The 22329-nt window shown below is 45.4% G+C and overlaps 1 protein-coding gene across 1 annotated transcript in view; it reads right to left on the reverse strand.

Moving 5' to 3' along the window:
* KSR2 (kinase suppressor of ras 2) overlaps positions 1-22329 on the reverse strand; it is a 373230-nt gene that overhangs the window by 304961 nt on the left and 45940 nt on the right. Inside the window, exon 2 of the mRNA XM_070516151.1 lies at positions 1782-1922. Within this exon, the coding sequence (XP_070372252.1) occupies positions 1782-1922 (141 nt within the window). The remainder of the gene's footprint in view (positions 1-1781; positions 1923-22329) is intronic.

Consider the following 22329-nt stretch of genomic DNA (forward strand, 5'->3'; position numbering starts at 1 on the left):
TGACTCAAGGTTCTCACAGACCAAGGTAAGAACCGGAGCTCGGACACCTGCAGGCCAGGTAAATGTAAATGAGCAAAGCTGTGAACTTGGAGCCCCCTGGACCCTAAGGGCCTGAAGAATTCACTTCAGTGTGGTCAGCAATTTCGATTTTACAAGAGAAGCCAGAGATCTCAGTTTTTATGCAAAGCCTTTCAACCTTTAAATATTGGCTCAAAAAAATTTTCGAACATCGTATCAGCCAAACAAAAAGTGTCCGTGCATCAGACACAGCTTGAGGGCCACCCGCTTTCAATGCCTGGTCAAGAAGAGCTGTCTCTGTCTTATTCGCCCCGCTTGATAAATAAAGGTCCCAAAAGCTTCTGAAAAGCAGACTGGGCCACATGAATAGAATGTACTGTCTGCACTTATACGAGACCCTTCATTTTAAGGATATTGACACGAAACCGCCCTCCTGGGAATGAAATAGAAAACACGGAATCACACCCCTTCTGGTGCGCACGTGCGAGGCATGGGGGGCGGGGGATGGAGGAGAGAAGGAGTCTGGCTCAGATTGTTAGATGGTGGGTTCAGGTGAGATCACATCCTGGGACAAGGTCTGAAAAAGACAAAAGGTGGAAGAGGATCTTGGGGGCCTCTTCAAGCAGGGAGCAGGGAGCACTTGGAGAAATGTCGCTTGGCCCCGCAAGCAAGAGGGGGCACCCCTCTTCTGCCTGGCTCGGGGAGGCCCCGGCACCAGGAAAAGGAGGGGAAAGCCCAGTGCTTCCCACCTCGCCCTCCAGAGTCCATCGGAGTGGGTTCTCCCGCTAGCCCCACACACGCACTAACAGAACAGGTCGCTCCATCTGTAAGCCTCAGTCTCTAGCTCTGTACACTGGTGATGAGAGTCCTTCCCACCTCAAAAGGTCGTTGTGAGGGTTTGAACGGCCTCAACAGTTGGGGTCCTGGGTGTAGAGCCCTCAGTACAATGGCTGGCACCGAAGATTGAATAACTGAGAGCTGGTTTCATTAGGAAGGGCTGATCCGGTCACTGGGAACACTGGGGACCTGGGATCCGAGGGGGAAAGGACATCTCACTGTCCCTGAGACCTTATGGATGTGGGCCACGCCTCGATGGTGGACACAAGACAGCATGTGTTCTGGTTTTGTTTTGCCCTTGGAAAACCTGTTACTTCCGAAGTTTTCAACAGCAATAATAACAATATAATAAGCCAACATTTACTGAGTGCTATTAGGTGCCAGACTATGAACTGAACATTTTATATAGATCACCTCATTTTATCATGCCAGCTACTGACGAAGAGGAGACAATCATTATCCCATTTCACAGACAAGAAAACTAATGCCCTAAGACTGGTGTCCAATATGGTGGCCGCTGGCCACACTAATTAACCCTCAAGACAATTAAAAATTCAGTTCCACAGTCACACACATTAACCACATGTAGCTCAACAGCTACATGTGACTGGTGGCAACTGCATTGGACAGCACAGATATAAAATATTTTCATCGTAGCAGAAAGTTCTGCTGGACAGCACTGGTCCAAGAGGTTAAGTGATTTGGCCAAAGGGACTGAATTCATGAGTGGCAGAGTGGAAAGAGATCCCAACTCTAGAACCACACTCTTAATGACCCCATTCAACAGCCTCAGAGATCCTCCGTGCCTTCATCCCATACATATTTATTGAAGGCCTACTATGTGCCAGGCACAGCCAAAAACCCACTGCCGCAGGGGCTGGCTGCTGGCCAGTTAGGGGCAGGGGGCACGGGGCACCTCCGGTCACCTCCAGGACTTCCTTGCGCACGTCGACAATCCGGAACCAGTGGCGGAGCTGGGGGAAGCCATCCAGCTCGGCGTTGCGCTCCTGCAGGGCCACCTTCTTTTTGCAGGACAGCTGCCGGCTGAAGTACTTCACCAGCTTGCTCTGTGGAGACAGATGAGGACAGAGGACACATCTCAGAGGCATCGCCACAAGGAGAGGCAAGAATCTCCCTACCGCCCACTCCGTGCCCCCACCCCACCCAACTCTGTATTTTAAAGACTGGCTCAAGTGCAATGAGGGAGACACGCGTCGGCCCTTGAGTGGGGGCCTTGGGGCTGCATCCTCCTCCATTTCCACGGCACATATCCCTGGACCCTACAATTCCACTGCTAGGAACTCATGCTACAGACACTCCATCCTGTGCAAAATGACTACGTAAAAGCATTTTCCTTACAGTTCTCTTGGCAGTGACAAAAGATGGCAAACATCCTGAGGGTCCATCAGCAGGAGCCTCATAAAAGAGGCACACGCACACAAGGGAACCCTACGCAGCTATAAAATAAAATGAGGATGCGTGCTTTGTCTGATATGGAACAGTCTCCAAGACACGTTGATAAACAAACACAAATACTCTCCCATTCACGTGGGAACTGTTGACATGTATATATCTTCATAAATGCAGACACTGTCTGGAAGGATTCCCAATCCTCTAGGGAAGGGAGGAGGGCGGGTGGGGAACAGAGGTGGGAGAAACATTTTATTTAAACACTTTTGTACCATTTGAATCTTGAGTCACATGCAAGTAGTCACAAATTAACAAAGACTTTTAAAATGAGATGGGCCTGGCCCCGTGCTTCTGGACGGATGCCAGGATGCAAGAAAGGAAAGTGTTTTATTGCTAGTTATGTAAAAACTAGCAACATTAACAAAAGACAGGCCCTACATGTGTGCGGGAGCAGAGAAAGAGTATGGAAGACACACCCCAGGCTGATAACTGGGGTGGGGAGAGGCACAGACAGAGGGAGAAAAAGGTTCGATGTTCCTTAATATATTTTTGCCTGGCTTCAATCGTTACCTAAAGCATATTATCATCTTTGTAATTTAAAATATACTTAATAAAGATAACTAAATGAAAGAAAAATAAAATCCTTAGGTACGTAATGCCTCCGGTATTTCAAAGCACAGTCAGCCAACATTTATCAAGAAGACGGTCCTGGAATTTTAGGATCACAAAATTTGGAGCAGGGTATGATGGCAGAGGGCATCTATTGGTTCTGTCCAGCCCGTCTCCATTCCCCCTTTCGCTGAAAAGAGTATTTCAACTCTCTTTTGGGGAACCTTCCTTCTTTGGCTCTCAGTGCACATGGTTCAGGCACGGCTGTTTCACTGAGCCTACCCTGCCTGGGCTGCAGGCGGCCTGGGACTTAAGCCTGGCCACAGCATCTGGATCAGGATGACACGTGAGTCAGGCTGGGCCACCAGAGCCCTCCCCACAACTCTTCGCAAGCTCTCAGGAACAGCCGTCCCTTCCCACTAGAGTGTCTGGGAGGCGTCATACAAGCCGGAAGCTGTCCAGGCCATCCCTGCTGACATGGAGAGAGGCACCCTGAGACTGAAGCCCAGGGGAAGAAACCAGAAAACTAAGTTTTTAAGTTCACACTAATTTTCTCACCTTACTAATAAGATGAAAGTTGCCTTTCTTGGTAAGCCTATGTGTCGTTGCAACAGAAGCACAAAAATCACTGGTTAAGCGAATGTACCTGGAACACTTTTCATTTGGAATCTCAATTTAGAATTTAGAATAGAAAAATGCCAAAAAATACATGTTTTTTCTCCCATGTATTTCTGAAGGAATAGAGTCTGCCCTATTAAGACTTCAGAGTAGGGCTTTCAACTAAGACATCTACAGAACTCACACGTCTGTCTTTTGTGTTATTTTTGGACTTGTTTCAACTATTTTCTATGCACAGTACAGAAAACCACTCAGAAGAAATAAACATACTTCGACACCTCCCCATCATTCTTCAAGCACTTCTTTACTTTCACGCACAACAAAATTTTCCAGGCTCATCTTGCTCTTTTCCTGCCCCTGTTCTGGAATCAGTCATTTCACCAAAGAGCACTGGTTCCTCTGAGGGGAAGATGGTATTTAGAAGCCAAGATTTGGATGGTTGGTGTGCTTACTGATCTTGAGGTGTCCTGGTTTCCAGTTCCCTCAGCGGGCAGCCTAGGTAATATATGTACGTATGTGCAATGCATATATGTAGATACATAAGTTTACCCTATATTTATTTTTTTATCTATATGGGTTGATAACCAATAATCCCAAACCAACACCATAGAATTTATTCTAGTTTTTTCCCTTCCCACATTTGCATCACTCTTCTCAGACACTGAGAAAAATAATTCTTAATATATTTATTTATTATTTGCTTAACCTGCTGAATTTCGCTAATATCCCAACTCCACTGGGCCCCTGCCCTGTCCAGACCCATCCTCAATTGGGCCACTGCCCTGCTTGGATGTCCCCTGTGGGCCCTGACCCACGCGGGGCTGCCCTCTCACCCTAGCTCTGCTGCCTGCCTTATGAAGATGTTCATATATGTCTGATTTGCAAAAAGTTTTCTTACTTTTCACCTACTTATCTTATTGAATAAAATTTTCCTTTTATTTCCAATCCTTTCCTGAGTTCTGTCACCTCATTCTTGAGATTTCCAATCCTGATTTAAACTGTTTTTTCGGATCTTGACATTTTCCAGTGGATTCTCAAGTCTTGTATGCAGGCACTCCCCCCAAATCTGCTTTCGTTTCACACACTGAGAAGTGAAATCGATTTAATCTCTGTGTCAAATGTCCAAAATGGTAGTCGACCAGCCAGGTGTGGCTAACGGAGCATGGTGTGGCTAGTGCAACTAAGGAATGGAATTTTAAATTTTATTTAATTTAAATGCAAAAACGGAAGCCATGTATTTTTCTGTTAAACATAATTTTATTATTTTGATAGAACTACATTTTACCTTAACCTTGAAAATTTTAGCATCTGAATTGAGATGTGCTGTAAGTATAAAATACACACTGGATTTCAAAGACTTGAGAGGAAAAGAATAATGTAAAACATCTCATTAATATTTTTACATTGATTACATGTTTACATGATAATATTTTGGATGAACTGGGTTAAATAAAATATATTCTTAAAATTAATTTTATCTATTTCTTGTTAATGTGGATACTAGAAAATTTAAAATTACACATTTGGCTCACATCTGTTGCTCTCATATTTCTAACAAACAATGCTGCTGTAGGGTTTTATTCTAAAGAAATAATTAAGAATATTCATGAAGGTTTGCTCCAAGTTGATAATAGCCATGAAGGATTGGAAATAATCCAACTCTTCAAGAATAGGGAATGATGTAAATAAATTACAATGTATTCATATAGAAATGATGTATAAAATATGCATAATATTTATAATGTATAAACAATGCATTGAAAATTTATAAAACTACATGTGTATAGATGCATCGAAAAAGCCCTGAGAGGGTACATAGCACAGTGTTAGCGGTATTTATCTCTGAGACTAAGATTATGGGTGACCTATTTTTTTCCCGTTTGCTTCTTTATAGTAATATTAGAAAATACAACGTATATGTATTACCTGCTTATTAATGGAAAAATGTTTGGATACGTTTGGCAACATTTTAACACTGATGCTATCAGTGTCAGTGAGAATGTGAGAAACCCTTGAGAATTCCACGGGAGGGCAACTTGATTTGGTGGTATCAGCATTTCAGTGCTCATGCACTGTGACCGAGGAAACTGACGTCTAGGAATCCACCCTAGAGAAATACGCACGTGTGCACATGGGGCGAGAGGCTGGCTGGCTATCGCAGCAGTTTGCGATTTTAAAAACACGAAAACAATTTTTTAAAAGGGTCATTAACAGAAAAGATAAATATGAATGAGTTACAGCACATCCATAGAATTGAATACTATATAAACTTTCAAAAATAAAGTAGATTAGGGGCCAGCCCGGTGGCACAGCAGTTAATTTCACATGTTCCGATTCTTGGCGGCCCGGGGTTCACCGGTTTGGATCCCGGGTGCAGACATGGCACCACTTGGCAAGCCATGCTGTGATAGGCGTCCCACGTATAAAGTAGAGGAAGATGGGCACGGATGTTAGCTCAGGGCCAGTCTTCCTTGGCAGAAAGAGGAGGGTTGGCAGTAGTTAGCTCAGGGCTAATCTTCCTCAAAAAAAAAAGTAAAATAAATAAATAAAGTAGATTAATACATATTGATCTAAGAAAAGATTTTCATCTTCAGTGATAAAGCAATCTGCAAAGACACTGTATAATTGCATTTATACTTTTAAAACTATATATGTGTTAATGATATAATTATGAACACAGGAAAATACCTGGCAGAATACAACGACCTATAATAGTAAAAACAGATATGGGGAAAAGAGGGGCATTCACTTTTTCCTGTACAACTATTTTTTCAATTTTTATAATAATTTATATATTTTATTTGTATATATTTTTATTTACATATATTTATATATAATTTTATATATAATTTGTATTTATTATATAAATAAAATATAATTTATATATATAATTATAAACTTATTTATAATAAGTTCATATTGCTTTGCTTTCTCAACACTAAGAATTTTTTTTATTTTAAGACTGAGTTTAGGTATCCTGTCCACACTTTGCATATATCTAAGCTTTGGTTCACTCATTGACTCAAACAATATTTACGAAGCGCCAACTATACGCCAGTGTGCCAGGCACTGTGTTAGGCTCTGGGAATTCAATAAGTAATATGATTAATCAAAGTTTTACCTTCTTTCTGATATTTTTGGTACAGAGAACCAAAATCAGTCCTGAATTTCAGACGAAGATTTCGATATGAAACCTGCACCCAACAGTTAGTGCTCTGAATCTATCCTAGGAAGTTTCGGGAGAAAGAGATCTGCTCAGGATTACAACTTTCCTTGCCACGAGGAAAAGAAACCAGAGTGATCAAAAGCACAGGGGGTCTCTCAGCCCTGGGACAATGTCACTCAGCACCAGCAGTAAGTATGGCTAGAAAGCCTGCTTCCTTTGCACTGATTTAAATGAAGGACTCTAGTAGTTGAAGAAAGAGAAAAGTGCAGCATAAAACCAGAGAAAGAGAACTTTTTAGTTTACTTGACTTTTTTTTTCCATGTCCATGTGTTGGAATAAGAGGCAGCCTCAGGGAGAGGCCGGAAGCTTGGGCACCAGAATCAGCCTAACCTGGGCTCCCATCCCCAGGCACTACTCAGTAGCTTAACCGCCTCAAGCAAGTTTCAAATCTGTTCTAAACCTCAGTTTTCTCACCTGGAAAATGAGGATTAAATTGTCCCACTTCCTAGGATTGCGGTGAGGCTTAAAAGAAATTATTCATGCAAAGTGGCATGGAAGAATCACACAGAACACCATTGCAATAGTGCTGATTTTGTACTACATGAATTCACAAGCATCTTCCACAACTAGCATGGGGGGGGTATGTCCCAAATATAGTGACTATCAGCCTCAGAAAAAGTTTTGCTTTTTTTTTTTTTTTTTTTTTGCTGAGGAAGATTTGCCTCGAGCTAACATCTGTGCCAATCCTCCTCTATTTTTTCGTATGTGGGACGCCTCCACAGTGTGGCTGGTCAGTGGAGTAGGTCCTCACATGGGATCTGAACCTGCGAACCCTGGGCACCAAAGCAGACTGCACAGAACTCTAACCACTTGGCAATGGGGCAAGCCTAAAAAAGTATTTCTAATAAATCAAAACTAATCAGTTTGAAAATAAATAATATTCTTTAAGGGTAAAATGTATCATTTCTCCAAAGTTTAAAAAAGTTATCCTGTAAGAGAACGTACTAAACATACTAAATGAACTAAAAGGACTAAAATTAAAAGTTTGAATAAAAAATTGTCTTCCTAATTCATTATGTAAATCCTGACTTTGAAATTACTAGGATTTGAATCAATTCACCTTACAGAAATTGCTTGAAAGTAATACGTGCTCCCTTCATGAACATAAATCTGGGCTTTTGGCTAACTGCTCTTCTTCAGACTTTTCTTCTGAATAAATAAGCTTTTACTGTTTATTATTCTATACCTATATATGGCTGTGTTGGATTTCAAATATGGCAAAAGAAATAAGGATCTGGTCTCTTGATATAAATAATAACAATGCTGTATCAACTTCTCAAAGAAAGAAAGAAAGGAATCAAGTGTCAATCGGAAGCCATTGACATCATGCCACACCTTTAAAGAAGCCTTCAGTGTCACAGAAGATTGAAAAACTAGACTAAGCCCAAATGCTGGCTGGCAGGAGAGATGGAACTACGTCACTACCCTGCTCAGACACCCAATCTTGAATAGCAGCATTTCCCAAGCGCGTGATAACTCGAGGTGGTACCCAGGCGTGGCATTAAGTAACACTGGGTCACACAGCGAGAGCGTGCTTCCCTGTCCAGATCTCCCTCCAGCCACCTGACTTTAGATCAAAGAGACAGTCTCTCTTCAATGACACTGTGTCTTTAACACAGACTCACAGCCTGAGGCAGGTAATGATATTTAGCACAACTGAAGGATACTTTTGTTTCATTGTATTTCTTTTCCTGATTGCCTTCCATTTATGAAGAGTGATACCAGTTTTCCATTATAACAGTTGTACAAAGTTTTATTTTTAAATACATGGTTTTTTGTGTGTGTTTTTTTTTAATTTGAGTTGGTTTAAAGAAAATACACAGATAGGGCAAAAAGTAGGATGAGGGTATCAAACTGATGAGTTTGGGAAATGCTGTCCTATAGAATAACGTTCAAATTCCTTAGCCTATTATTCAGGGCTCAATTATATTCCAGTTCTCCTTTCTTGCCTCTTTCACTTCCAGGCAATTCCTCTCCACACCCACCTGTGGTGGATTGTAAAGATGACCTGAATCCTGCACCCCTCCTGCCTCCACACCCTTTGCATTGTGACTTTGCAGTTAATTCACTGAAGGGGCAGAGTCTGCGCCTGCACCGCTTCCATCAGGTTGGCCATGTGACTTGCCTCAGCCAATAGAAAGAGGCCTGGTGTGTTTCTACTCCCTCTCTTGAATCTCTGCCATCTCCATGAGAACGTGCCCAGGATAGTCAGCTAGTCAGCTGAAGGATGAGAGACTACATAGGGCAAAGTCAAGCTTTCCCAGACATCCCAGCCAAAGCCATCCTAGCTGGGCCAACAGCCAATTGTTGTCTGGCTGTTGGCTCTGAGTGAACTCAGCCAAGAGCAAGACAGCCACTAACGTGCAGCTGACCCCAGATGCATGGCCAATAAATGTTTATGTTGTATGCAACCAAGGTTTTGTAGTTGCCTGTTACACAGCATTATAGGGATTCAGAGATAATTGATACGCCACCCAGTCAACTCACGGAAATCTGATTTCTCCAAAGTTCATCTCAAATGTCACCTTCTCCGGGAAGTCTTTATTAATTCTTCCTGGGCATTTTGTTCGTACAGACTCTATTACAAGATTTATCACAGTTTTCCTTGCATTCTAATTGGCTGATAATTGTGTTACCCAGTGTTGAAGACACTGGCTGTCTTAAAGGTTAAGGAGCCCTGTCCATATTTGGAAGAGTAAATGAAATAAATTTAATAATAAAAATGAAAGCACCATTATTGAGCATTTCCAAGTGCCCAGCCCATGCTGAAGGTCTTACACACATCATGTCAATATATCTCCACATTCCCAAGAGCTAGATGCCATTAAGATCTACATTTTACAGAGGAAGAAATCAGGCACAGAGAACTTATTTATTTGCAATCATACAACCAGTAAGTGGAGAGCTAAGATTCAAACCCAAGTTGATTCCAAAGCCCCAACATTGCAGAAAGGATAACTTTATTTTAATTTCCTTTATTTAATAGACACATGCATATATTTCCTTTGTGAAAAAGTTAGAACATTTCAGATAAGGCCAAAGCCCCCTTTGACCATTCCCACTAATGCTGGCCCGCCTCTCCTGGAGGTGATGCAGGTAACTGCTCAGAATGGCTTGGTGTCCATCTATCCAGACCTTTTCCTGTGCCCTTTCACACATATGCACACGTGTGCAGAAACTCTGCAGCGTGGTTTTACGTGTAGGGTTGTTTTTTTCACGTAAATTGTATCACGCAGTATGCATTTTTTTTGCAGCTCACACTTTCACTCAGTGGTAAGTCTTGAGGATCTTTCCTGCTCGTTCATACAGATGCACCTCATTCTTTCTCATCTTCTGCATGATGAATTCCTTTGATACCACAGTCAAAAGTCCACGATGCGAGCAGTTCTGGGATGTCTGCTGGGGGCATTTTTGTCAGCTACGATTAAGCCTTTTCAGGAATAACTGCCGCGCCAGCAGCCACCATTGACCAAACACCTGCGGTGTGCCTGGCGCCGGGGGGAGTGTTTTGGAAGTGCTTGTTCATTTTGAATCCACGCAACAACACTAGCTGTGAGGCTGCTGTTCTGAGCCCATTGTGTGAACGAGAAAACAGGCGCCCAGAGGTGGAACCACTCGCTCAGATCCACAGACTGTTTAAGTCGGGGAGCCAGGGTCCGACCCCAAAGCTCTCTGTCTCTACCAGGACGCTGCACTATGAGGTGTTCACGGTCCTTCCCACTGAACGGGAAATCCAAAAGTTGGGCTTGGGCCCCTCAAGGGCAGAGGGAGTCTCATTCCTCTCGGGAAGCCTTCCAGGAAGCAGGGGACGAGTGAGTTTCTGAATTCCAGTTCTGAGGCTTGGGCAAGTCACTTCAGCTCCCTGAGCCTCCACTTTCTCATCTATACAATGGGCATATACCTCCTTCCCTCGCAGGTCTGCTGCGGCATCACACGAGACAATGTCCACGCAGAAGACAGGCTGAGCCCACCACCCACATAAGCACTCTGTCCTGTTTGTAGAAGGAACACACGGATGCTGGGGAGGTGCTTCCAGGGTCACCCAGAGACAGGACCTGTACTCGCCCAGGAGTAAGAGGCCAGGGGCCGCCTCACTACGATGAATGAGGAACGCGGGGGACAGAGATGGGCTTAGGAAGCAGGTGGAGTGAGAAGACAGGCGGGCAGTCACAGGCCCAGGTCTTCCCCTTGAGGCCAAGGGAAAGAAGAGTCACCATTGGGGACAAAAGCATGGCTAGTCTGAGCAGGGAAAACGCCCGAAAACTGCCCAGAGTGTGAAGCTGGACTGGGCGGAGACTGAGCAGCGCTTCCCAGGCGGGGCCCCTGGGATCAGCAGCTCTCCCCACCAGTTACCCAAGGCTGGTGGCGCAGAATAATCCAGGTTGTCAGCTAACAGGGGCCTTCTCTGAACCCAATGCTGTGATAAGCACTTTTATGAATTATCTATTTAATCCTCACAGCGGCATTGCGATGGACATCCAATTACTGCCCCACTCTACAAACGAGAAAATTGAGGCCCAGAAAGGTTAAACAACTTACCCAAGGTCACAGAGCAACTAAGTGGATGAATCAGAATTTGAACCAAAGTTTAACAAACTCTTACATATTGACACACAAGAAATGTCATGATCTACTGTCAAGTGAAATAACATAACCAAAAGAACAGGCAGAGTATAATCCTATTTTCTGAATATAAAATGAATGTGTGTGTATATTATATAATATATAATATATTATGATTTTTATAAATGTCTATATGCATAATAAAATATATATTTAATATTTTGTATATGTTAATATATAATAGTATACATTAAATATATATGTATCTTATGTATTGTTATATACATAAGATACATATACATTTAATATATATTTTATATATATATATGTACACACAGACTAGAAGGAAATGCTCCAAAATGTTAACAGCTACAACTCTGGGTCATTAGAGGTGAAATTTATTTGTTCATTTCTGTGTGTGTGTATCTTATAATCTTTCTATAAGCTTGAATTACCTATGTGATAATTAGTTACAAATCTCATGAAAATCAGACACCTGCCAACAATAAATACACACGGGACGTACACAATGTCAGCCATTGCATTAAATAAGTTTTAAATATCCATAGGATGTAAATAACACACACATGCCAGGGATTCTGCTAAGCAGATCATACAAGTTTCTCACGTAAGCTTCTCAATGACCCCAGGAATACCCCCATTTTACAGATGAGGAAGCTGAAGGCCACAGAGCTTAAGCAGCTCTCCCAAGGTTCTAGATAATTTTACAGGCTGCTTCCCTCTTTCCCCAATTTCCTGACCATAAAAATCATCTGAAGGTGTTTGTTAAAAACCAGCCTTCCAGGCCACTCCTCTAGAAATTCTGATTCAGTAAATCTGGGGAAGGCCCAGGAATCTGTGAAAACACAAGCACCCCAATGAGTCTGAGGGTCAGGCCAGCATAGAAAGACCCATCTCCTGTCTGAATGACGTAAGGAAAGCAGTCTGCTTCTCAGACAAGCTTCAGCATCCGGGTCCTTGGGCAATAAAACCAGGGCAGAAACCCGTTCTGGGAGCCCGGGGAGCAGCGCCCTCGGCAAGCAGCACCCCTCAAGGGCGAGTAAATGCCCGGGCTCATTTGCACGGCAGGCATTCAGCGAGCAGTCCAGGGACAAGACCTTGACTGAGGCACCGGGAAATCCAAAAGCAGTTGGCCCAGTCCAGGCCTGAAGGGACGCCCAGTGGGACAGACAAGACTGACACACAAACACAAATCATGAGGCCAAAGGACAGGAGCCAAAGGACACAAGGGCACAGCACAGCCTTGAACAAAGCATTGTGCCGTGATCGCAGGATGATAACGGCGGGCGCTCTATATTTGTTCTAAGAGAAGCAAGGCCTCTCATTCACTCATTTAAAGGATTTTTGTTGGTTTGATTTTTGTTTTTTAGGTGCTTTCTAAATACAAAGAGCTAGGGATACAAAATCAAGTACACCCCCTCACTGCCGTAAGGCAGGGCTCCTCCAGGCGCGGCCTGAAGACATGGGCCCTGAGGCCCTGACGGGCAGCCCCCTTCGGGTAAGGACAGAAATTGAGAGCAGTGAGACACTTTGATAGCTATTTGACAGAGCGATTTTATGTCTGTTTAATATTTTCCCAGTGAGGCTTGTATTTTATTGGGGTTTTTTTTATCCCTTTCATTCTTCTAGTAAATCATTCTTATCATATATTACAAAAGTATTGGCTACAAAGCACCAGGAAAGAAAACGCTGATCCTTCACCACAGAAGGTGTGGGAGGCCCTGACCTCCGCCCTCAGAGAATGTCAGGGACCGAGCTGGATCCCCCCACATCACTAAATAAATTCCCTTCCTCGATGGTTCCAAAGCTATGGTTTTATTTGAGCATCTCGACGATGCTGAAGAGGGTGTCAGATTGTTAGGAACAGTCTACAGATGGGGAAAGTGAGGCTCAGAGGTGGGGGAGGGCTCGAGCTCACACAACTAAAGCAGCACCAGCCCAGGATCTGACTCCCCGTCCCGTGCCCGCTTCGCCACAGCTCTCTGCTGAAGCGGAGGGTCCCAAAAACCTAGAGGTCAAGGTTGAGAAGCACAATTAGAAAAGCGCCTTTTGTAGGGCCTCACCCTGCCAGGTGTCCCCATTTATTTTTAGGTCACCCTCAATACAAGGGCATGCAGAGCTCAACTGCAAAAAGTCCAGAGGCACCATCTCCAAGACGCAGCACAGGGCTCCCGGAAATAGCACCCCCAAGCTGAGCCCACCAGCTGCCCCTGCCCTGCCCGGGGGTGCAAAATAAGGTCTCCGGGCCTGGGCTCTGAAGCGTCACAGGACTCGGAGACAGCAGGAACCCACAGATGTAGTTCTTCATCTCCACACCAGGGGGCAGCCTGGCACCTTCCGCGGCAGATGGAAAAATTTTCAGACCTTCCTGTATCTGAGCATCCTCAGTACTTATTACTGTACTCGGTATTAGCACCATGGCAAATTTAGCAGCATAAACAACAAAAAAAATGTTTTAAGTCAAGACATGTGACAGAGCTATAAATAATCATGTCTGAAATCTCTAATGTGACATGGGGTACTTTTCACTCAGAATCGAAACCAGGATAAACCCAGAGACCCATGGGCAAGCCTCTGGTTTGCTGGAGCCCAAACCCATCACTCTTAGGTGCTATTTTTTTTTTGAAAAACTAAAGCAGAGTTCGTGAAAGCTGGAAGGGGGTGCAGTACAGATTAAGGATCTTCTATGTATGAGGTCTTTTCACTAATCGTCTCTCAGATAAACCTCATGGCAACGCCAAGGGGAGGGTCTCATCTCACATCCATTTTATGCACGAGGACACTGAGGGCTCAGGAATGTGACAAAACTGCCCTTAAAATCACACGGATGACTTTAGGCTGATTCTAGCCGGGCTCCGGAACCCTCTGTACCCCTCAGGGCTGCCTGTCAGCAAGCACCCCATTATTGCTGCCTTCTCTTTCGCAGGCGCTGGCTAGCAGCGGAGCTCAAAGCCCTGAATCCACAGGGTCCAGCCTCTCGGCACATCTTCCGGCTGCCCAGGGCTGTCTCCCTCCGGCTTTAGAAATAAACAGCACTTTCCTATCCTTCAGGTGTCACCCCTTCCCTATTACCTCTCAACGTCACCATCACGCCACCTGCTTTTTTCCTGCGAGCTCTTATCTCTATCCCACAAATTATCCTGTTTACTGGTTTCCATGGTTACGCCCCCCGCCATCCGCCCCCCCCCCCCCCATCACACACCCATCAGAATGTCAGCTCAAAAGAGCACGGGCTTTTGCCTCTTTTCTCTGGAGCGTTCAGATCAGTGCCTGACATACAGCCGGCGCTCAGGACATTTTTCTTAGTCGTTCGATAAACCACCATCATTGCTGGTGGAGGCCAGGCCTCTACCCATAAACCCCAACTCCTCTCCCTTGGGCGCTGCAGGCTGAGCCCCGGGGCCCGGCTCCGCGGCCACGGCTCTCTCTCGGGTCCTCAGGGCCGGCGGGCGAGGGGAGCGGCCGCAGCCAGCGGCCCGACGCCTTCCCGCGTTGCCAGGGCGACCATTGTCATAACATCCCCGGCTCGAGGGGCCAGCTGACAGGGAGAGAATTATTTGACTCGCTAAGGTCTCAAGTAACCGGCCGATTTGCATCCGCAGGCAAATCCTCCGCCTGGGAGACGCGTCCTTCCTCCTCTCCCCACCCGGGTCCCAGTTAGAACAGGATCCCTCAGGCCGAAGCAGACAGGACCCACCAGTCTGGGGCTGCGCCCCGGGGACGCTGGGACCGGGCCGGTTCCGTCTGCCGGAAGCTGCCCACTGCCCCCTGCTTCGGGTTAAACCCCTGGATGCTGCTGGTGGCTTTTCCTTTTCTTTGAGAACTGCTAATGAATATTACAAACAACATGGGAGAAAAAAAAGAGTTCACAGATTTAAGCACTTCCTAGATGCCAGGCCCACTGGTAACTTCCTCACATAATTATTATTATAATTTTAATATTTATGCTATAACAATACATATGCTATATTTCTGGTGTATCTATATACTGTATAATATATAGATATATTCGTAGATATAAAATAGATAAGAATTCATAGACATATAATACATAATATAATTTGAAATTCAAAAATATATAGCATATTTATAGCATATATTATATATTTATGGTAATAAAACTGACATTTGTTGATACTTTTTATATGCCAGCCCTGTGCCTACTGCTTTAGTTATGTTAATAACGATGCTCTTATCAAAACATTATTATGCAATAATATAATGATAATCAGAGCTAAGCTGTGCTGAGCAGGCTCTGTGCTCAGCGCTTCATTTATATTATTTGATTGTCATATGCACTCTAAGGGCTAAGAACCCTATTACTCCTGTTGTGGAGATGAGAAAATGGAGGCACCGAGTGACAATGTAACTTGCCTAAGGTCACATGGACAACACGCAGCGACAGAGGCTGCCCCCAAGCCTGCCTTATTTCCACACCACACTCTAATAAAGCTGTCGAACTCTGCGTGCAGAGGCCCCTAGGGGAGCTTGTTAAGAGTAGTAGCCTGGTAAGCCCCTGTTTCCCCCAACCATGCATGCGGAGTCAAATACTCCTGGGGAAAGGGGGCTTCTCTTCTCATTTCTTTTAAACAAGGTCCCCAGAGAGTTCTGACAAAGGCAGAGAGTCCAGAACCCCCGCCTTCGAGGTCTCTCTCAGTTGTTACCAATGCGCTGCCAATTAAGTGATCGGATTAAATGAATCAGTCTCCTGGGGCTGAAATTCCGGAGAGGGCAGTGATGTGCGTAGGACCGATCATCCTGAAAACGAGGAGAAGCAGGGGGAAAAATACGCTGGCAGGGTCCTCCCAGCCACACTTAGCTGTGTCACAGTTGTAACCACTCCTGACCTTTTTGGAACAAGGTGGGGCCCGCATGAAGAGTAATAAATAATAACGCACACTTTTGTCCACAGCTGGTTTTAGGGGAGCAAAGCTAGTCGGTCTAAATGACCTCCCATTGCCCAGCCCCCTGCCCCTCTCTTAATCATGCACCAGAGACCAAGCTGTACAGACAAATATGAGTTTGTAGGATAGGGGCCCACCATTTGTACCTACATTTTGAATCATGAGATCTTCTGGCAAGTGTCAAAGATAGATGGAGTTGGGGGAAAAAAAAAAAAGCTAGTGGGCAGTCACTGCCCGAGAGGAGGGACGGTGGGGAGGAACGGGCAGAAGTTCTGGGACGCCATGCCTGTGGTCCCTGGGCAGCAGGGGGAACGGAGAGCTAGACCCAAGAAGCAGCCCGAAACATTCGTGAAGGGTGTGCCCTAAGCAATAGGTTCCCTTATTCTCCACTGCCTGATCTACAGGGAATGAAGATCCCAGGCATCAAATAAGACCGGATGAATCTAAGAAAAAACACAAAACACGGATGCACTGAAGGTGGGTCTCCTCTGGGCAACCACTCCACTTGGGCCATGGAAGCCTGTTCCATCTCAAGCTGCCTGCCTTGCAGAGCACCCAGCCAGCACCTGCGGCTGCCATTAAACTGAAACAAAATGACACACACAATCAACATCGTGACCAAACGGTTAGGGCATCTTACGGGCACTGCAGACAAGAATCCAGACAGCATCCTTATGGGTCATTACGTGACCCCAGGCAATCAGAGAACTCAGCCCCCCAAAAATGGCATCAGAATTTAAGCTTAGAATTGTGTGACATAAACTGGTTTCCTGAATGGGTTAGAATCTTTAAGTTCTGGGAAAATCGAGGATGAATTACAGACATATGGAAGATCATTAAACCCATAATGTTACTATTGGAATTAAAGTCTGTGCATTTGGAGTAATTATTTCACATTCTCTTAATGTTTTATATTATTTGGCCACTTAGAGGAAGACCTCACCTTTTTAACTCTAATTTAAAATGTGTATTTGAATAACTGATTTAGACGTACATTTTAAGCTGAAATTGTATTCAATTTACGTACAACATTAGAAAGTGGCTTCAAGCCCAGTATATTTATCAATTTGATATTTGTATTTCTATGTGTTATGTAAGTAGTTGACAAAGCTTATCTGTCAACAATTAGAGTACTTTTTAAAAAATTCCTGTATATCAGACTTATAAATACAGTTTAAATTGCTTGAAGATGTTTAATTCCCTAAGGTTGTCAACGGAAGGAAATATTACTCAAAATCCCTTCATATGTGATTGCTAAAATTTGCTAGAGTTACATGAATAGAATAACACTGCATGTAAGTTGAATTAAAAACATGAAGAGAATAAGGGTATGGATTTCTTTTGCTTTAATAAACTAAATATTAATATCTAACACCAAAAAATAATTACATAAAAGTGAAAATTCAGTTCTTCAGTTGCACCAACCACATTTCAAGTGCTCAATAGCCACGTGTGGCCAGTGGCTGTTGTATTGAACAGCACAGATGTAGAATGTGCCCACCATTCATGGGTGTTTCCTCTAAATCGCATATCCAATCTTTAGCAGACCTCTTAGGAAACAAACACCCCGAAAACTTTTTCCCCAAATAAGACAATATAACTCTTTCCAAGATTTTCAGGATTGTCCCAAGGGACAAGGCAGGCTTCTGAAGGAAATGAGCCAGAGGTACAGAGCAGACCTAGGTGGGAGAAGTGGAGAACGGCGCAAGGAATGCTGGCCGTGAAATTTACCCCAGAACAGGGAGGGCCCATCAAGACCCACAGTAGCAAGCGCAGAAGCTATTGCCGCATCCGGTAACTCCAGTCCATTTTATTTTATGATGGACCTCTGCCAAATTCTTGCTATCACTGTTGCCCTGACCCTCGCTGGATACTGAGCAGCTTTGGATGGGAAATCAGGGAGTGGTTTAATGGATTCTGATTTGTTTTCCATTCGGTAAATTTCACATACAAGCTAAAGGATTCTGACCCAAAAATCAGCTGGAAATTTTCAAGTTAGAAAATGGTCCAGCTAAGATGAACGGTACAAGATCACCAGGCTCCTTGAACGTCGGGGTGAAGAAAGACTAAAATCAAAGTCAGGAGCATGGCGTTCAACTCCCCACCCTGCAATTAAGGAGCCATGGGACCTCAGGCAAGCCACACGACCTGTCACGGACTCGTTTTCCTATCCATTAAGTGAGAGGTTAGAAAAAATACTCTCCAGAGTGGCTCCAAGTTCAAAAATTCTAGGATTATTCTTAGAAGCGACACTGATGGAGGACAGGCAAAAGCATCCTCTGTAGGTTTACACACTAGTATCGGCTTTGCTGGGCAAGGAAAACCATTTTTGTGTCTCCTTGTGCTGCACCTGGGATCTCGGCAACAGGGTCAGTGTCCAGAAGAGAAGTCTAGCCAGGCATGTGGGGCTCAGGGTTGAGCCTCCTGGTGTTGCAGGCAAGCAAGCAAAGCCCCGAGCAGGGAGACTTCAGCACCCATGGCTACCATCGATCGGCTAAGTGAAGGCATGGAGCAGAGAGTCCCAGGCTGGGAGTTGTTCAGGAGACAAGCTTCCCATCCGGTTCTCCCCGGAACAAGCGGACAGAACCTCACTCAGCAAATCCTCAAGCAGCTCTGTCCAAAGCACTTCCGTGATGATGGCGCTGTCCAAGATGCAGCCACTAGTCACGTCTGCCTATGGAGTACTTGAAACGTAGCTACTGCATGCGACTGAGGAGCTGAAGTCATTGTTCTATTTAATATTGATTAACATAGCTTTAAATAGCCACGTGCAACCAGTGGCTACCATCTTGCACCGTACACATATCACCCTTCCCCAGCGGTGTTTCTTCTCCCCATTTTCCTTTCCCTCAGCAAAAAGCCATACCTGCTCCTCACTATTTTCCACGTATGTTTAGGGGTTGAACAAAGGGATTACTACAGAGGGTTGAGGGTTTGCTGAGAGACAGTCCCTTCAGAGGTGTGGGGTGGTACTGGCCAGCCGAGCTCAGGGCAGTCTCCACTCTCATCTTGCTGTGGCCATGCATGAAGGCCCAAGGTCCTGAGACTGTCATCCAAGACCTTCCTTTCCTACGGCCTAAACTCTCTCCACTTCTCCCCAAAATGTGCATTCACTGGATTCCCAGTGTACACTGATTACCATCCACGTGCCTTACCCTGGCCTGCAGGGCCCTGCCCACTTCTTCCCCATCAAGAACCCCACGATCCTTTACTCCAAATCCACAAGAAGGTTCTTCCACTCCTCAAATAAGCCAAGCTCACTCCAACCCCAGGGCCTTTGCACACGCTGGCCCTTTCACCAGCAACCCCCTCCACAAACATCTGGCCAGCTCCTTCTCATCCTGCAGAGCTCCACTCCCATGTCACATCTATTCCAAACAGGATACATGAGACCTCTCCTGTTATTGTCAGCCTAACATCATGTTCTTTCCTTCACAGCACTTATCACAGCTTTCAGTCATACTTCCCTGGTGTCTATTTGCTTCACGTCCTTTTTCTCCCACTCAACTGTAAGCACCATGAGGGCAGACACCAGTCTCTTTTGTCCTCTGTATTTCTAGCACCTAGCATACTGCCTGACATGTAGTCAGTGCCTAATAAATATTTGTTGGATGATGAATGAATGAGTGACTCCTTATACTTTCTTCCTCTGCCCTTTCACCTTCACCAGAGATTCTCAAAGTGGGGTCCCCAGACCAGGACCATCAACATCACCTGGGAACTTGTTAGACGTGCAGATTCCCAGGTCCCACCCCAGACCACTGATTGAAACTCTGAGGGTGACACAGCCATGTGTTTTTCACAAGGTGATTACGACGCATGTTCAAATTTGAGAGCTCCTGTTCTAGGCCATTCTGTGCTCCTGAAACAACCTCTCTACCCTTTGACCTCCTGTTCATCCTTCAAGTTCTAGCTCAAATGCTCACTCTCCCTGGAAGCCTTCTTTCTTCCCCTCCCAGGAGTATAACCCACCACCGTCAATGCCAAAACCACAATGTTTACGCTCAACAGCTCAAATGTATTCCCTTCTCTTAGGGTCGTTCATATTCCCGTCTCAATTCTCCCACCAGATTTTAAGTAGCTTAAGCGCAGGGGGCGTTGTCTTTGCCATCTCTGCCTTCTCAGAGTGATCTTCCCGGGGAAGTAATGAAAACCACAGAACGGATTCACGAATGAATGAATGATGTACAAAACGGAACAAATGGAAGGTCTTCTCCGTGCACAAAACCCACAGCGGCCTAGTAGGTCCTGGGCTCGGATTCCCAGCCCGAACTCTGCGCTCCTTTGTTTGTTTTGGTTTGTTTTGGGGGTTGCAGGGGGCTTGGTGACAAAGAGATACACACACAACAGATTGGCCCCTCCGACCATCTGCCGCTAACCAGAGATGAGGCTGTGATGCTCTTCTTTCCAGACAGAGAGAAAGGGAGAGAGAGGGAGAGTCTTTGGATCACATGACCCTCTTTGGAAAGGTAACTGGCCTGCCATGGCTGCCCTACAGCCCCTGCTGTGTCATTTCTCCCAACAGCTAATAAATGGCAACAGTAGTCCCCATCTTTGGGCTCTTTAGGGACATTCTCGCAGTCCTTGCTACAAACCTGTGAGATTGGCCTCACTGTCCACATTTGACAAATGAGGCAAACAGGGTCAACTGACCTGCCTGGTGCCAGGCTCGCTGGGCAGGGGCAGAGCTGCCCCAGGGCTGTCTGGCTGCACAACCGCTGTTCTCCACAAGCCACAGCGGCCAGCTGAGTTGGGAAGAGATGGAGCCCAGACCAAGGCTGTGGAGTCAGGTCCAGCAGGCATCTTACAGCAATGAGCATCACTCAGGGTCATGAGAACAGAGAGGAAACGGGAGACTGAAGAGCTTAGGGTGCCCGCCCCCCCCAGCACCACAGTCCTATTCAAGGCCCCTCGAATGTTGGGCTATCCTGAGCACATTTATAGAGAACATGCGGTTCCCTGAAATCCAGGAGGCAGCTACAGGCCTCCGCAGGGGACACCACAGCAGCTGTCACAGGCCAGACCCCCTCGAGGGGAAAGCACCTCACAGCTCCCAACAGGGCCCCGCTCTCAAGGAGCTCAGAGCGTAGTGAATGGACACGTGCACAGCCCCTTCAACACACTGCAGGGGACAGTGGACACTACAGCCAAGTGCTCCAAGGGCAGAGAAGTGACTTCTGGGAGGGACGATCTGAGAAAATGCCCCGGAGGAGGTGGCATCCAAGCCAGGTTTTCACACTTGTAATGTCCTGTGTTCCAAATCGCTATTCAACTGCACACACAAACACACCCACACTGGCTTCCACCTGAGCAGAGGGGAGTCACGTATGGATGGGGAGGGGATCAACTGCGTGAATCCTGGGGTGCCTTTCAACCCTGGGATCCTAGGACTGCAGAGATCCAGAAACTAACCATTCTTCCATCCATCCATCCATCCATCTGTCCATTCATCTGTCCACACAACCATCCATCCAATCATCCATCCATCCATCATAAAAGCATTTCATCATGGTACCTGCCTAGCACTATATAATGAAAACACAGGAAGGCCAGGATTGACTCTCATCCTAAAAGACAATGAGGGGCCAGCTCAGCAGCGTAGAGGTTAAGTTTGCATGCTCCGCTACAGTGGCCCAGGGTTTGCAGGTTCAGATCCTGCGCATGGAGCTAGAACCACTCATCAAGCCACACTGTGGTGGCATCCCACATAAAATAGAGGAAGACTGGCACAGATGTTAGCTCAGGGACAATCTTCCTCAAGTAAAAAATGAGGAAGATTGCCAATGGGTGTTAGTTCAGGGCAAATCTTCCTCACCAAAAAAAAAAAAAAAAGCCGCATTGAATAGACCTCTGAAAAACCCAGTTTGGGGAATGAGGCACGAGAATCGCCAACCTTCTCTGTCTCCATCTCCTCCACCATCAACTCTAGTCCTTCTCTTTACTTAAGCTTCATCAGCAACAAATGCGGGTAGAGGCAGCCATAGCATCTGTCATGTAGAAAAACTAACCGATGCCTTTCTGTCTTCCTGCCCAACATACAACAGGCCCAGGTACTGCCAAAGGATGCCCTTTCCGGGAGAAGGGAGGACAGATCCTAGCTGGGGGTCCTTGGCCACATTACTT

Source organism: Equus asinus, chromosome 8 (assembly GCF_041296235.1).
Source record: "Equus asinus isolate D_3611 breed Donkey chromosome 8, EquAss-T2T_v2, whole genome shotgun sequence".
Classification (NCBI taxonomy): Eukaryota; Metazoa; Chordata; class Mammalia; order Perissodactyla; family Equidae; genus Equus; species Equus asinus.